Below are 14,128 nucleotides of genomic sequence, written 5' to 3'. Positions count from 1 at the left end.
AGATGAGCACATGGATAAGCAAGTTTGGTCTCTACCGAAGAGAAATGTTGCTCAGATGGAAGAGCCAGGCAGAAATCAAGCAGTCTTATATGGCTATATAGGGACCCTTTTTTCTCCTTTCTGTCATACGATGTCAAGGCAGGCTGTGACATCCAAACACACATGCTGCTGCCTCGTGCTAAACCAGACCATTGGTCTATCAAGGTCAGAGTTTGTCTACTCTGACTGGCAGCAACTCTCCAGGGTCTCGGGTAGAGGTCTTTCACATCACCTGCCGCATGATCCTTTTAATTGGAGATGCCAGGGATTGAACTTGGGACCTTCTGCATGCGGAGCAGATGCTCTGCTGTTGAGCCACCGGATTTCTTCTGGGCTCTTAACCATCTGCCATGATGATGGTGGTACAGTTGAGATCAGGACAGCGATATACTTTGCTTGCACGGGGGACTTACCTTTACCTTTATTTTATTTTTAACTAGAAATGTTTTTAACTATTATTGTAAGCCGCCTTGTACCACAACAAAAGGCGGGATATACATGTTTTAATAACTAAATAAAATATGCTATTTTTAAGACCCCAAAGTTTTAAAACCCTGCATCAAAATGTGTGCATGTTTTTTAAAAAAACATTTAATGGCCTAATAAGAAATTTATAAGAATAAGCATAAGAAGTCCATCATGGGCACATGAACATCTGCCACGTTTATAAGTAAAACACGCAGCTTCCTTGAGCTGTGAAAATCATGAGTGAGAATTTTCCCAGCCCAGAAGAAAATAGATTGGCAAGGGAGCAATTAAAAAAAAATCCGTTGCAAGGACCAGAGTGTGTTTTAGTTTCAGTATTTATCAATTTGTGTGCCCACCTCTCCTGTTCAAAGAACACTCCAGGTAGTCTTAACAATCAGTGAAAAATAATAATCATCTGTTCCATTAGATAGGGCCCCCAAGTAGTCCATACAGTTTAATTGCAGAATAAAAAACTCTGAAAGAATATGCATAACAGATCCATTGGTAGGCAGATGAGGTTCTGCTACATCCAGGAGGATTTGGAACGTGTCCAGAGGAGGGCAACAAAGATGGTGAGGGGTCTGGAGACTAAGTCCTGTGAGGAAAGGTTGAAGGAGCTGGGTATGTTTAGCCTGAAGAGGAGACGACTGTGAGGGGATATGATAACCATGTTCAAATACTTGAAGGGCTGCCATACAGAGAAGGGTGCCGAGTTGTTTTCTGTTGCCCCAGAAGGTCGGACCAGAACCAACGGGTTGAAATTAAATCAAAAGAGTTTCCGTCCAGACATTAGGAAGAATTTTCTAACAGTTAGAGTGGTTCCTCAGTGGAACAGACTTTCTCGGGAGGTGGTAAGCTCTCCTTCCCTGGAGGTTTTTAAGCAGAGGCTAGATGGCCATCTGTCAGCAATGCTGATTCTATGACCTTAAGCAGATCATGAGAGGGAGAGCATCTTGGCCATCTTCTGGGCATGGAGTAGGGGTCACTGGGTGTGTGGAGGGGAGGTAGTTGTGAATTTCCTGCATTGTGCAGGGGGTTGGACTAGATGACCCTGGTCGTCCCTTCCAACTCTATGATTCTATGATTTTCTCAACCCGGGAGTGAACGAATACAGTAGGCAGAGGGGAGTAATCCGAGATGTGTTGGTTTCTCGGCCATATTTCCATTCAGAGGTGCTTGAGCAGGGCTTGGCAGATCGTGATTCCAAATAGGGGGGGTGTAACATGTAGAGCATTGCATGGAAACAGATGATGCTGCTCTTTATGCCAGACACAATAAATTTTGATAGCAACACAGTCATGTAGCGAAAACATCTGTGGATTCATTGTCCCACAGGATTGCACATAATCTGGCATTCAGACATCCTTCATAAAAATATTGTGTCATTAAACTTGCATGTTCAACTGTGGTATTCTGTGTCTTAGGAACACAGACTACCACTTCAAGCAAAAAAACAAAACCCAAAATATTTTGCCAATCAAGACTTCATCCGGCTGTTGATGTCAGTAATGTTACTATTTATTTGAATGCATTTTATCCAGGCTTTCAGAGCCATAAGGCTGCAAGTGGGAGTGAATTTATTATGATGCCTTCATTTTCCTGTCTTTATAAAAGACCACGTCCATTTTTTTAACGTCGTTTTTTTTTTAAATGCCTCTGAGTTCATACTTCAAAGATGAGTGTGTCTTCTCAGCTTTACTAAACCTTTTATTCCCCCCCACACACACACACAAATCACTCCCTCCTTTTAGTACACACTTCTGGCACTTAAAATACTATTTGAACTTATGCTGTATACTTCTTTTCATAGTATGCTAGTCCTGTTTTGTTTGCTCACTCCACGGCAAATGAAACATACGCATACAAGTTAAAACGAGGAAACCTCCATACCGGATCTGACCCAGGTATGGGAGTCCTGCCTCTTCTGAGTGCCCTGAGTCATTTAGCTCTCTGGCAGCAGGTCTCAGTTTGAGGCCATGGCTCAGTGGCAGAGCATCTGTTCGGCAGGCAGAAGGTCCCAGGTTCAATCCCTGGCATCTCCAGTTAAAGGGACCAGACAAGTAGGTGATGTGAAAGGCCCCTGCCTGAGACCCTGGAGAGCTGCTGCCAGTCTGAGTAGACAATACTGACTTTGATGGACCAAGGGTCTCATTCAGTAGAAGGCAGCTTCATGTGTTCACATGAGACCTCGTTATCTTGGCTGTGACCTGCTAGGTATCCCGAAGAACAGCTCCTGTGAGCCATCACATGTGGAGACGGGCAAAAAAAGATTGTGCATTCAAAACTGGAGCAGAGCAGGAATGCCTAATGCAAAAAGAAGGGCTGTGGTATGCAGAAGGTCTCTGGTTCAATCCCTGGCATGTCCATGTAAGGATCAGGTAGTCGGTGATATGAAAGACCTCGCCTGAGATCCTGGTGAGCCACTGACTGTCTGAGTAGACAAGACTGATTTTGAGGGACCAATGATCTGATTCAGAATAAGCTAGCTTGTTCAAGTCAAACGTAATGTACCAACTCAAACTACACAAACTAGGTAGACCACATGCAGCTCCAGATCCAGAGAAATCAGTACTGGGGGTGGGGGGAGTGTTGCTGAATTTCCCAGTCAGAGGCACCCCAATGCTCATTTAAGGGAGCTTTAGAGAGTAGGGGAGCTGAACACCTCTTGAATAGACTTTGGAATGCCTGAAGTTGTATCCTAGGCGTAGCCTATAAAACGTGCCCTACGCACCAGAAAAACGATAAGCAAATATCTATTCATTTCAAATAAAAGCAAAACAAACTGATTTGGAGCTACAAATAAGGTTGTTTGCATGAAGTTAAGACTAACAGTTGAGACTGTCAAAAAAACCCACTTTTTGTCCCGGTTATATTGATTCTCTCAGAGATAGCAAGGGTCACAAAATACTGACTGTGGTTCTCTGAAATCCAAAAACTCTTAATTGGTTAGACATCTCGAATATACAAAGCCAATTAGTGTCTTCAAAAAAAAATCCAACCTATTGCTCCATCTTGTTTTCATGCTAAACTCTGGCTGGGAACCAAGTTTCAGTTTAGAGTCCTTGCTTAATCAATTTTATACTAGGAATTTTATCACCTCTCTCTCTTGGGAAATATTTATGTCATAATTGCCACAAAGTTATAACTGAAATCTCATTTTCAACATGGCTGCTTTATTCTTCCTGGAGTTTTACTTTAAATAACTGGCCATCAAAAAAAAAAAAAAAATTCCCCTTAGTTCCAGCTTTGCTTGTAAGGCAATAGCATTTCAGGGGGGCGGAAAAGTCTTAATGAATTTGCTGTTTGATAATGTCAGTGAGAGAGCCAGTAATCTAATAGTAATGAAGTCAGAATGTGTGTGTTTACTATAGCTTTACTCCACTTCTTATTCATGCCTAATTAGATTTGGGTATGTACAATATTTGGGGTTAATTGAATATTTTCTTTAATAAAACTGAGATTTACATGATCGGGGAAGGAAGTGTACTTTGAGCTTAGAGGGAAACTAGTGGTCCCGTGGATTTTGTATGAAAAAGAAATCATGATAAATCCGGATGTAATTTGAGAAATCATTATTTCTTGGTAAATAATACCCTTTTTATTGAGTTCTCTTATTATATTTATATCTTAGCACCACAATGGGCTTTTTAAAAAATTGCTTTACATCTGAGCTGAGACAAAGAGATCTTTTGGCATTCTAGGTTAATAAGCAACACTTATTGTAGTAATTTAGTACTCTCAATCCCCTCTAAAGCATGGGTTTTTTTTATCAATGGAAAGAACCAAGATAGTGCTACAATTAATAAATTAAATCTTATTATACCATAATGGAACCAGATCTCCTTTTAATTATTATTTTAACTTAGTTAGCTCCACCCATGTAAAGAACCCCGACAAGGCCTCAGATAGTCATCATCAGTCCCTCTGGCCAGTGGTGCAATAAGGTCATTGTACAATCTGGGTTTATTGGCTTTAAGGACCCCACTTTTAGATGGCAGTGCATACTTCAGATGCAAAACTGCCACCTACTTTTCATTGGGGCCTCCCTGCTGAACCCATGAGACAGGTCCCTGATGGTGTCAATGCATCGGGACAACTTCATGGTGGAGAATTTAAGGGGAAAAGTTATGGACAAAGATTTATGCTCTGTGGCCCTGAGCGCAGGTTTCACTACCACCAGATCTTCTGCTCCGTATTGCATGTGTTCATCTCAACCTGGCCTTTGCTAAGTCCCCCCAAACATCACACATCCACAGCCGGATAGACAAGTAAACCCCAACATCTGTCACACATCCTTCCCCCTTAAATGTAGCTCTCACCAGGAAGAAAAATCCAAACTAAAGCATTTGCCAGCAGAATAGAACTTTCCTGCCTCCCCTCCCCTCACTGTAGCCCATTCATCTCTACCAATGTGTGGGGGGCTCTCAGAAATGGCATGAAGGGCAAATCAGCTGCAGCAGAAAGGGGGAGAAGGTGGCAATGGCACCTCCCCTTCTGTTACCAGAAAATTTAGCTTGGATCCAGCCCCCCTGACTCCTTCTCTTCCTGCCACGTGACTGTGATCTCATGTGAGTTCCGGCCACATGCAAGAAGCCCAGTGGGTTCCATGATGCTACCTAGGGGTTAAATGTAGATCCCAGATCAGGAAATGTTGATGACCACTGATATAGAAAGTGTTTTGTTTGTTTTTTAATAAGTATGTCAGACATTGGGATGGGAGGTAGGCAGGCATGCCAACATCTTCTGTTTGAATCAAACTGTAATTTTGGTTTTAGAAGGGAAAATAGGATAGCTGCAAGCAAAGCAACCTGATACTTTTTTTATATAACTTAGAACAGATAGTTACACTGTGGAGGGTCGACTCTTAATTTCACCTTGACAAAATGATTTTTCCCCCCTCCTGGACAAGGCCACCATAATTGAAATAACAAAGATTAAGTTCGGTTGATAGGCACTGATAACAAGGAAATAGCATTTATATTTCATAGGGGCAGCAAGAATATTGCCAGGAGAATGCTGAGGAGGCAGGAAAAGGGGCCTGGAAATAAGATTAATGATAGCAGGCCAAAAGAATGTTATCTTGGCTGTATATAAACCTGCCTGGGAATTGACAATAGAAAGGGAAAAGATTAATGAAATCTTCCCAAAGTCTTTTTTATGAGACTTCTATAGATCAGAAACCTTTGCCTCTGAGGAGCAGATAGTTGATTATTTGGACAAATTGCCGCTACCTCAGGTAAGTGAAGTGAGGAAAGGAGAGAATTAACGGCCGGGCACTCTTTTGGATTCAGAGCAGGATGGTAGAAGAAAGGGAACTCTTCCCATACACACTCCAGAAATCCCTTGGAAGGTCCCCCCCGTCCCCCCACTCTCAAGACATGACTCAGAACAAGTCCTTTGGCCAGATTTTTGGCAGTACTGTTCAGTCTGAGAAAGCAATGCTTTTGATGGAGGGTTGGGGTTGTGGCGTTCTAGCCCACCGGGCTGTAAAAATATGCATGGACAATAAAATTGTGAGCGTCGGCTTGTGCACGGAGGGGTTGTCCTTCCTCCTCCCATCATCCTCAATATTGTGAATCCCCTGCTGGCCTCAGAAATGGGGGTGAGGTGGCAGGATTGGCAGTGTCCTGAGCCCCCTCCTCTCTACTGCCTCAGAGTCTTTGGGCGAAAATGCACGGTCGCTTTAGCCTCCTTTATTCCCTGTTTCAGCCAGGATTCAGCCAGGATCGAACGCATGCGTTTTCGCCAAACGTGCGTTCAACCCTGGCTGAATCCTGGCTGAAACAGGGAATAAAGGAGGCTAAAGCGACCGTGCATTTTCGCCCTTTGTCAGTTCCCATGCAAGGTGTCTGTCTCTCCTCTCTGGCTGGCCCTCCCTTTCTTCCTTTTATAGCTGTCTTGTCTTGACCCCACTCCTTCCCTGATTCCACCCCCAGCAATCCCGTGTCAACCCCTTCTATGGTCCGTTATGCATGGGAGTTTTACTTAAGGTTCGTTGGGTGCTGGACCCACACTTTCCTGTTGGGAGTCTATGCACCAGCAGTCACCAAGCTCAAATCAAGTCCCCGCCCCTTTAAATGCTGCTTTGTAATTGGCTTACTTTGTAGAGCTTACTGTGAGAGAAAATTCTCCCCCCTCCCCCCAAAAAAACCAATTGTTGCATAAAAAAGCATTTTAAGAACAAAAAACAAAGAAATCTGAAAGGGCGGGGGGAGAAAGCCAAGCCTCGGTTTTAAAAAGCCTTTCTTCTGCTCAGAACGAGCTCCCAGGAAGCTGGAAGCATTTGAATCCCCGCCTCTTTACATGCTGCTTTGTAATTGGCTGTGAGAGAAACCAAGCTTCCGTGTCCCACACTTTGCCTTATGCATGGGGAGTTCACCCAAGCTGAGCTCAGGGGAAAGGGAAGACTCGGGTTAACAGAAGAACGGGAAGTCCCGGGATTTGAGAGAGGTCATCTCTAATGGAAGGAAAACTCATGCATCACTCCAAGGAACAACTGAGACAGACCAGGGGTGAACGTGAGTGAAAGTACCCATACATAAATGACATACCTTCCCCAGACTTTCTCCTCTCCCTTTTCCATTCCCCGCCTGTCTCTTCCTGGAGTCACAGTCTCACCCTGCCAGCCTGTCATTGGACTCCCCAGCCCTTGCCATTGGCCGGTCCCGCCCTAGAGGCACCGCCCCAGCCCGCTTCCAGCTGCAGCGTTTCCTCCAGCTGCCACTGGGAGGAAGCAGGCCTCCTTGCACCAGTCGACATCATCGGCTGGCGTTCCCCTCACAGCTCACCCTCGACCCCAGTTCCTTCCTGCTCTTGACTCCAATCCTCCCGTGCTTCCAAGGGTTTCCCCAGGGCCGAGGTCAGAGGTGGCGACGGACTCGCTGCCACCAGCTCATTCTCCTCTGGTGGGCGCAGCGGTGTCAGGCCCGGGACTGCCCACCTTAGGGTGGCCAGGTCCCTCTTCGTCACCGGCAGGAGGTATCTGGGGTGGAGCCTGAGGAGGCCGGGGTTTGGAGAGGGGAGGGACTTCAATGCCGTAGAGTCCAACTACCAAAGCAGTTGCTGTTTGATTCAGGTGTGTGTTTGACCTTCTGGGAGATTTTTCCATCTCTTTGAGTCAAAATGGAGAGGGAGAGCAGTGAGGGGCCAGTCCCACATATAATGATTCTCCCATGTTAGTCTAAACGTTTTTGTTAATTTCCCCACATCAGCCCAAGACAAGGTTCTCCTTACCAGATTCCCCTCTTCAAACATTTTTAGATTCCATTGCCATAAAACTTCCTGTGGCATTTTTATTTTTTTAAAAAAATGCTTTATAATTAACCAAATTAGTTCTGTCTAGTTTCACGGAAAACATCGCAGTCTGCTTCCATTGAAAACCTTATTCGTGTTGTAAGGATGCCAACTCCAGGTTGGGAAATACCTGGAGATTTTGAGGGTGAAGCCTGGGGAGGGGGGGCCTGGAGAGGGAACTCAGCAGAGGATAATGCCTCAGACTCCTCCCTCTAAGGTGTCCTCCCTAAAAGTCCTCCCTCCCTCTTCTCCAGGGGAACTGATCCGTGTCTGGAAATCAGCTGTAATTCCAGGAGAACTCCAGGTCCTACCTGGAAATTGGCAACCCCGTGCGCCAGGGACCTCCAGATAAAAAAAACTGCCTGGCCACGGCTTTCCCCGCTCCGACAGGTCCAGAAGTCTCTCTTTCTTGCCCGTTGTGGCGAGAGAGGAGGATTAAATTACCGAGGCTGTCAGAGAGGACAAGCGCTCTGCCATACATTATCGCTATCACTGGCTTTCACCGGGTGAAAGAAACCACCGTAAATCCCCTCTATTGCAAAAGCAATAAAAGCCGCTGGCTTTTACAGTCCTGACTGCCAGGGCCATTAACAGAAAATGACAGCTGTGTGGCATTCTTAGATGCGGCCTGTATCTCTTCTGACAGGGCGCGTGTAAACCTGCCAGCCGTGCGACAATTGGATCGCATGACAGTGCCGGCGTCAGTGCCAGCTTTCATTGTTGATTTTCCGTGGGAAGCATCTCCTCCACCCCACCCTGAATTATTGGTTCTTATAACACACACACTCACATACAGATGCATATAGGGTGGATGTAGACAAGCAGAGACGTGTCCAGAGGAGGGCAACAAAGATGGTGAGGGGTCTGGAGACCAAGTCCTGTGAGGAAAGGTTGAAGGAGCTGGGTATGTTTAGCCTGAAGAGAAGGCTGAGAGGGGATATGATAACCATCTTCAAGTACTTGAAGGGCTGTCGTATAGAGCAGGGTGCCGAGTTGTTTCTGTTGCCCCAGAAAGTCGGACCAAAACCAATGGGTTTAAATTAAATCAAAAGAGTTTCCATCTAGACATTAGGAAGAATTTTCTAACTGTTAAGCGGTTCCTCAGTGGAACAGGCTTCCTCAGGAGGTGGTGAGCGCTCCTTCCCTGGAGGTTTTTAAGAAGAGGTTGGATGGCCATCTGTCAGCAATGCTAATTCTATGATCTTAGGCAGATGATGAGAGGGAGGGCATCTTGGCCATCTTCTGGGCATGGAGTAGGGGTCACTGAGGGTGTGGGGGGGAGGTGGTTGTGGGTTTCCTGTATTGTGCAGGAAGTTGGACTAGATGACCCTGGCGGTACCTTCCAATTCTATGATTCTATGATATATGTGGCAGAAAGTTCCGTCAAGCTCACATCTGATTTATGGTGACCCCCGTAGGGTTGGTTTTCAAGGCAAGAGACCTTCGGAGGTGGTTTGCCATAGCCTGCCTCTGCATGGGCTGAGAGAGTTCTGAGAGAACTTTGACTATATACATATGCATAGACAGACTGATAGATGATACACGCACCTACTTTTATTTTTTTGGTAACCACAATAAAGCGCACATGAAAAATGCCCACATGAAAATTGCTCTCAGAAAAGAAAAAGAAAAACAGTCATAAATGCACACAAGAAAAAAGCCTACATGGAAAAATGCCCAAACATAATTGCCCACACAGAAAAATACTCACATTTAAATATTTAATATTATTTATTTGTTTTGTTTTTTAAAAAGAAATTACGACCATAACGTAACTTTTACAAACCATAACGTAACTTTTACAACTATTAATATTAAGAATTTCTTAATATTACTTTTTTACCCATAATGAGAGAAGAGCCCCGCAGAAAGGAGAGACAAATGAACTACTTTTTTTTTTTTTGCCGTCGAGTCACAGCTGACTTATTACTACCCCATGGGATTTTCAAGGCAAGAGACATGCAAAGGTGGTTTGCTGTCACAACCCTGGTATTCCTTGGTGGTCCCCCATCCAAATACTAACCAGGGCCAACCTTGCTTAGCTTCCGAGATCTGATGAGCTCGCGTTAGCCTGGTCTATCCAGGTCAGGAGCGCATAAAATTAAGTCACAGCTAACTTACAGTGACACCTCATGTAGTATTCCAGGCAAGAGATGAGCAGAGGTGGTTTGCCATCGCCTTCCTCTGCATCACAACCGTAGTATTTCCATCCGAGTCCCCCTGACCACGGTCGACCCTGTTTGGCTTCCAAGTGATGAGAAGCTGCCAGTTGATATATAGTTGCCCCATACAGCCTAGCCAAGGTACTGTTGATCTTGGGCTGGTCCCACACACTCAGTATAACCTACCTCTCAGGGTTGTTGTGAGGGTGAAATGGAGGAAAGGAAAATGACATAAGCCGGTATGGGTCCCCATCGGGCAAAAAGGTGGGGTATATGTGAAGTAAATAAATAAATAACTTGTCAGGAGGGGGGTACAGAGGTAGCAATGCAGACATCTCACTCTGTCCTCCTTCTATTCCATTGGCATAGCTGGAAAAGATTCCTTGTTTGTTCTAATGGATAGGGCAGCTTGGCTCATGAATTGAAGTGAATGAAATTCAGGTCACTGGGTGTGTGTGTGGAGGGGGAGGTAGTTGTGAATTTCCTGCATTGTGCAGGGGGTTGGACTAGATTACCCTGGCGGTCCCTTCCAACTCAGTGATTCAACGATGCAGTGATTCCATTTCTTCCTATCACAGAGACATTTCTTGGTCTTAAAAATCCTTTTGGGGGGCACATTCTTACTTTGATTACTTTGATCCAAAGGAAAGTTACGTTGCAAAACTGCAACAAGGAAGCTATGAATTGGTTTGTTATATTGGCTCGCAACTAATGGTATGGGCCGCTCTTTCTGCTTGACTTTGCAGTGATCCGCGTGGATGAGGCCAATAACAAAGCAAGGCGAGATTTCCTCAAGGCTGTGCTTCGAGGATCCGAGCCAAGTCCTGGAAGGTCAGAACGCTTCGGCATGCTCTCCTTGGCCATGCGGGTTAATCCAGCATTGCATCTGAACTGTAGTGAGGTTTACTTTACTTTAACGATACTATTCACATGGCCAATCCGGCCCTGAACAGTGTCACACTGAGATCAAAATGAGCAAAAAAGAAAAAGTAACTAACTAACCCATAAAGAAATTAATATATTTTTTTTAATCTTGAATGTCTGGGAATGAAATTTGGCGACTGCCAACGTAATATTAAAATCCACCCCTGCTAAAATAAACCCTCAAATTGTCCAGTTTGGAGACAGATTCCCGGTTAAAAGGCTTTATCCATCTGTCTCTAACCTCGCTGAGCAAATCACAGCTAAACAAAGCATGGTGAAGAGTGTCTATTTGGCCAGAACCACATTGACATACTCTCTCGCAACTGTAGTGATGTCCCTCATCATGGATGGCTTTGAAAGGGGGGGTTAAGCAGATCCTAGGAGAAGCCCATCAGTGGCTGCCAGCCGTGGTGGCTAAAGGGAACCTGTATTCAGAGGCAATAATCTTCTGCAAACCACTTCTAGCAGGCAACGTTGAGGGAGGGCCTTGGCCTCTGTTCCCCGTCTATTGGCCCTCCAGGGCAACTGCTTGCCACTGCGTGAAACAGAATGCTGAACTCGATGGACCCCTGGTCTGATCCAGCAGGCTCTATTTATAGGGTTGCTAGCTCTGGGTTGGGAAATACCTAGAGATTTTGGGGGGGGGGGAGCCTGAGGAGGGTGAGGTTTGGAGAGGGGAGCGGCTTCAATGCCATAGAGTCCAATTGCCAAAGCGGCCATTTTCTCCAGGGGAACTGATCTCTGTCGGCTGGAGATCAGCGGTAGTAGCGGGAGATCTCCAGCCGCCACCTGGAGGTTGCCACCCCTCCAGGTGTAGTGGTTAAGCCAGTGTGGTTAAACCTCCAGGTGTAGTGGTTCAGCCAGTGTGGTGTAGTGGTTAAGAGTGGTGGTTTGGAGCGGTGGACTCTGATCTGGAGAACCGGGTTTGATTCCCCCACTCCTCCACATGAGCGGCCGAGGCTAATCTGGTGAACTGGATTTGTTTCCCCACTCCTCCACATGAATCCAGCTGGGTGACCTTGAGCTAGTCACACTCTCTCAGCCCCACCCACCTCACAGGGTGTCTGTTGAGGGGAGGGGAAGGGAAGGTGATTGCAAGCCGGTTTGAGTCTCCCTTAAGTGATAGAGAAAGTCGGCATATAAAAACCAACTCTTCTTCTTCCTCTACTCAGACTACTACTACTACTACTACTACTACTACTACTACTACTGCAAAGTCACAAGAATGTATGCACTGCCGTCCGCCGTGTTTGTCACAAAGATACATTACTTCATCTGAATCTCCCATTTTGGTGACTAGCCACTTTCCAAAAGCCAGCATTCTTGTTTCTGAAATCCCCTACAGCATTGTGATCGCGGTTAGAACAGCTGTGGCTTCTGCATGTCATGTAAGAGCTGCCAATCAGCTTCTAGGGTTATTCACATCCTTACAGACGAGCAGCGCAGAATCGCGGACAGTAGTCTTTGTTTCCTCCATTTTACTTTAAAATTGAGCTTCCTGTCTTGGCCCGGTATGCAAAGGGGGTTTTGTTTTGTTTTTCCGTTTTAAATGGAATCTGACAGGAAGTGCCACAAAGTGATCCCTTAAGACCGGGGAACTATCGCATCTAAAGCACTTTGAAGTTCAGAAGGATATTTCCCCCACTCTTTTCTCATTTCAGCAAACAAGCAAAGGACTTCCAGATTTACTGCATAAATTAGACAGATGGATGACATTGCCAGACTTGCAAAAACCCCAAATACAGATTTCTCTCCAATAGTACTATGTGCTGGGAGACAGATAATTGTTTTCTAGGACAATCCAGTGACTAAGCAAGATTCATTGTGTTCAGTCTCTGAAGTTCCTTGCAGATCAGTACACTGCTAGTCCAGGAGGAAAAGGGTACTACTGCTAATCAAAGTTAGACGTACACATGACACTGTCTTCTGAGCTGGCTGAGAGCCTGGTGTAGTGGTTAAGACCAGTGGTTTGGAGTGGTGGACTCTGATCTGGAGAACCTGGTTCGATTCCCCACTCCTCCACATGAGCGGCGGACGCTAATCTGGTGAACCAGGTTGGTTTCCCCACTCTTATGCACGAAGCCAGCTGGGTGACCTTGGGCTAGTCACAGTTCTATTAAGAACTCTCTCAGCCCCACCTACCTCACGTGTCTGTTGTGGGGAAGAGAAGGTGATTGTAAGCCGGTTTGATTCCCCCTTAAGCGGTAGAGAAAGTCAGTGTATAAAAACCGACTCTTCTTCTACTACTACTGAATCAGACCGTTTGTCCATCAAGGTCAGTAAAACCTGCTCAGGTTTTCCAAGATCTCAGTTGGATGTTCTATTATTATGAGAGAGGGAGAAAAGGTTCTCCCTGCCCACTCCGTCCCTGTCCATTCTCTCTCAGCATAATCTACTTCACAGGGTGGCTGTGAGGGAAAATGGAGGAGGGAAGAACCATGTATTTTTAGAAGAGAGATTTTAAAAAATAGATAGATTGACAGAATCTGGTGCCTTCTGTTACTGATCCAAAATACCACCTTGTTATATTACATACTTTGAGAGTTCAAAGCTCTTCTCATATAATATCTCTCTTCCAAGCAACAGCCCATTAAGGTCAGTGTTATAACCTCTGCATTGGTGAGAAAATGGGAGCCGAGGGTGTCTTTTCCAAACTGAGTTACTGTCCTTACATTTATCACCGCATTTACAATATTGCCATGGTTAGGCCGTCTGTAGGTTATTTGGCCTGATATTTATATCCTTGGTCCTTTGGTTTCCTAAAGTTTAAAGCATGGTGTAGTGGTTAAGAGCAGTGGTTAGGAGCGTGGAGTCTGATCTGGGGAACCGGGTTTTGATTCCCCACTCCTCCACATGAGCAGTGGACGCTAATCTGGTGAACTGGATTTGTTTCCCCACTCCTACACACGAAGCCAGCTGGGTGACCTTGGGCTAGTCACACTCTCTCAGCTCCACCCACCTCACAGGGTGTCTGTTGTGGGGAGGGGATGGGAAGGTGATTGTAAGCCGGTTTGAGTCTCCCTTAAGTGGTAGAGAAAGTCGGCATATAAAAACCAACTCTTCTTCTTCTTCTAGCGCCTGTTTCATCGAAAAAAGGGGGGGTCCCAAAATTATTATATAAGATGTTGTGATAGGAAACCTGTGTCGATATAGTGATGTGACCAGGTTCAAGACATGCTGTGTCTGTGCAGTCAAGGATCAGACCGAGCATTTCCTCTCCTTATGGCCCACACTTCTAAGGT

The 14,128-nt window shown here is 45.5% G+C and overlaps 1 protein-coding gene across 1 annotated transcript in view; it reads left to right on the top strand.

The window, feature by feature from the left end:
• Nucleotides 1–14,128, top strand: part of RPGRIP1L (RPGRIP1 like) — an 80,238-nt gene that overhangs the window by 59,439 nt on the left and 6,671 nt on the right. Inside the window, exon 23 of the mRNA XM_056862877.1 lies at nucleotides 10,709–10,793. Within this exon, the coding sequence (XP_056718855.1) occupies nucleotides 10,709–10,793 (85 nt within the window). The remainder of the gene's footprint in view (nucleotides 1–10,708; nucleotides 10,794–14,128) is intronic.

This window comes from Euleptes europaea, chromosome 17 (genome assembly GCF_029931775.1).
Source record: "Euleptes europaea isolate rEulEur1 chromosome 17, rEulEur1.hap1, whole genome shotgun sequence".
NCBI lineage: Eukaryota > Metazoa > Chordata > Lepidosauria > Squamata > Sphaerodactylidae > Euleptes > Euleptes europaea.
This window is presented reverse-complemented; position numbering and strand designations above follow the sequence as displayed.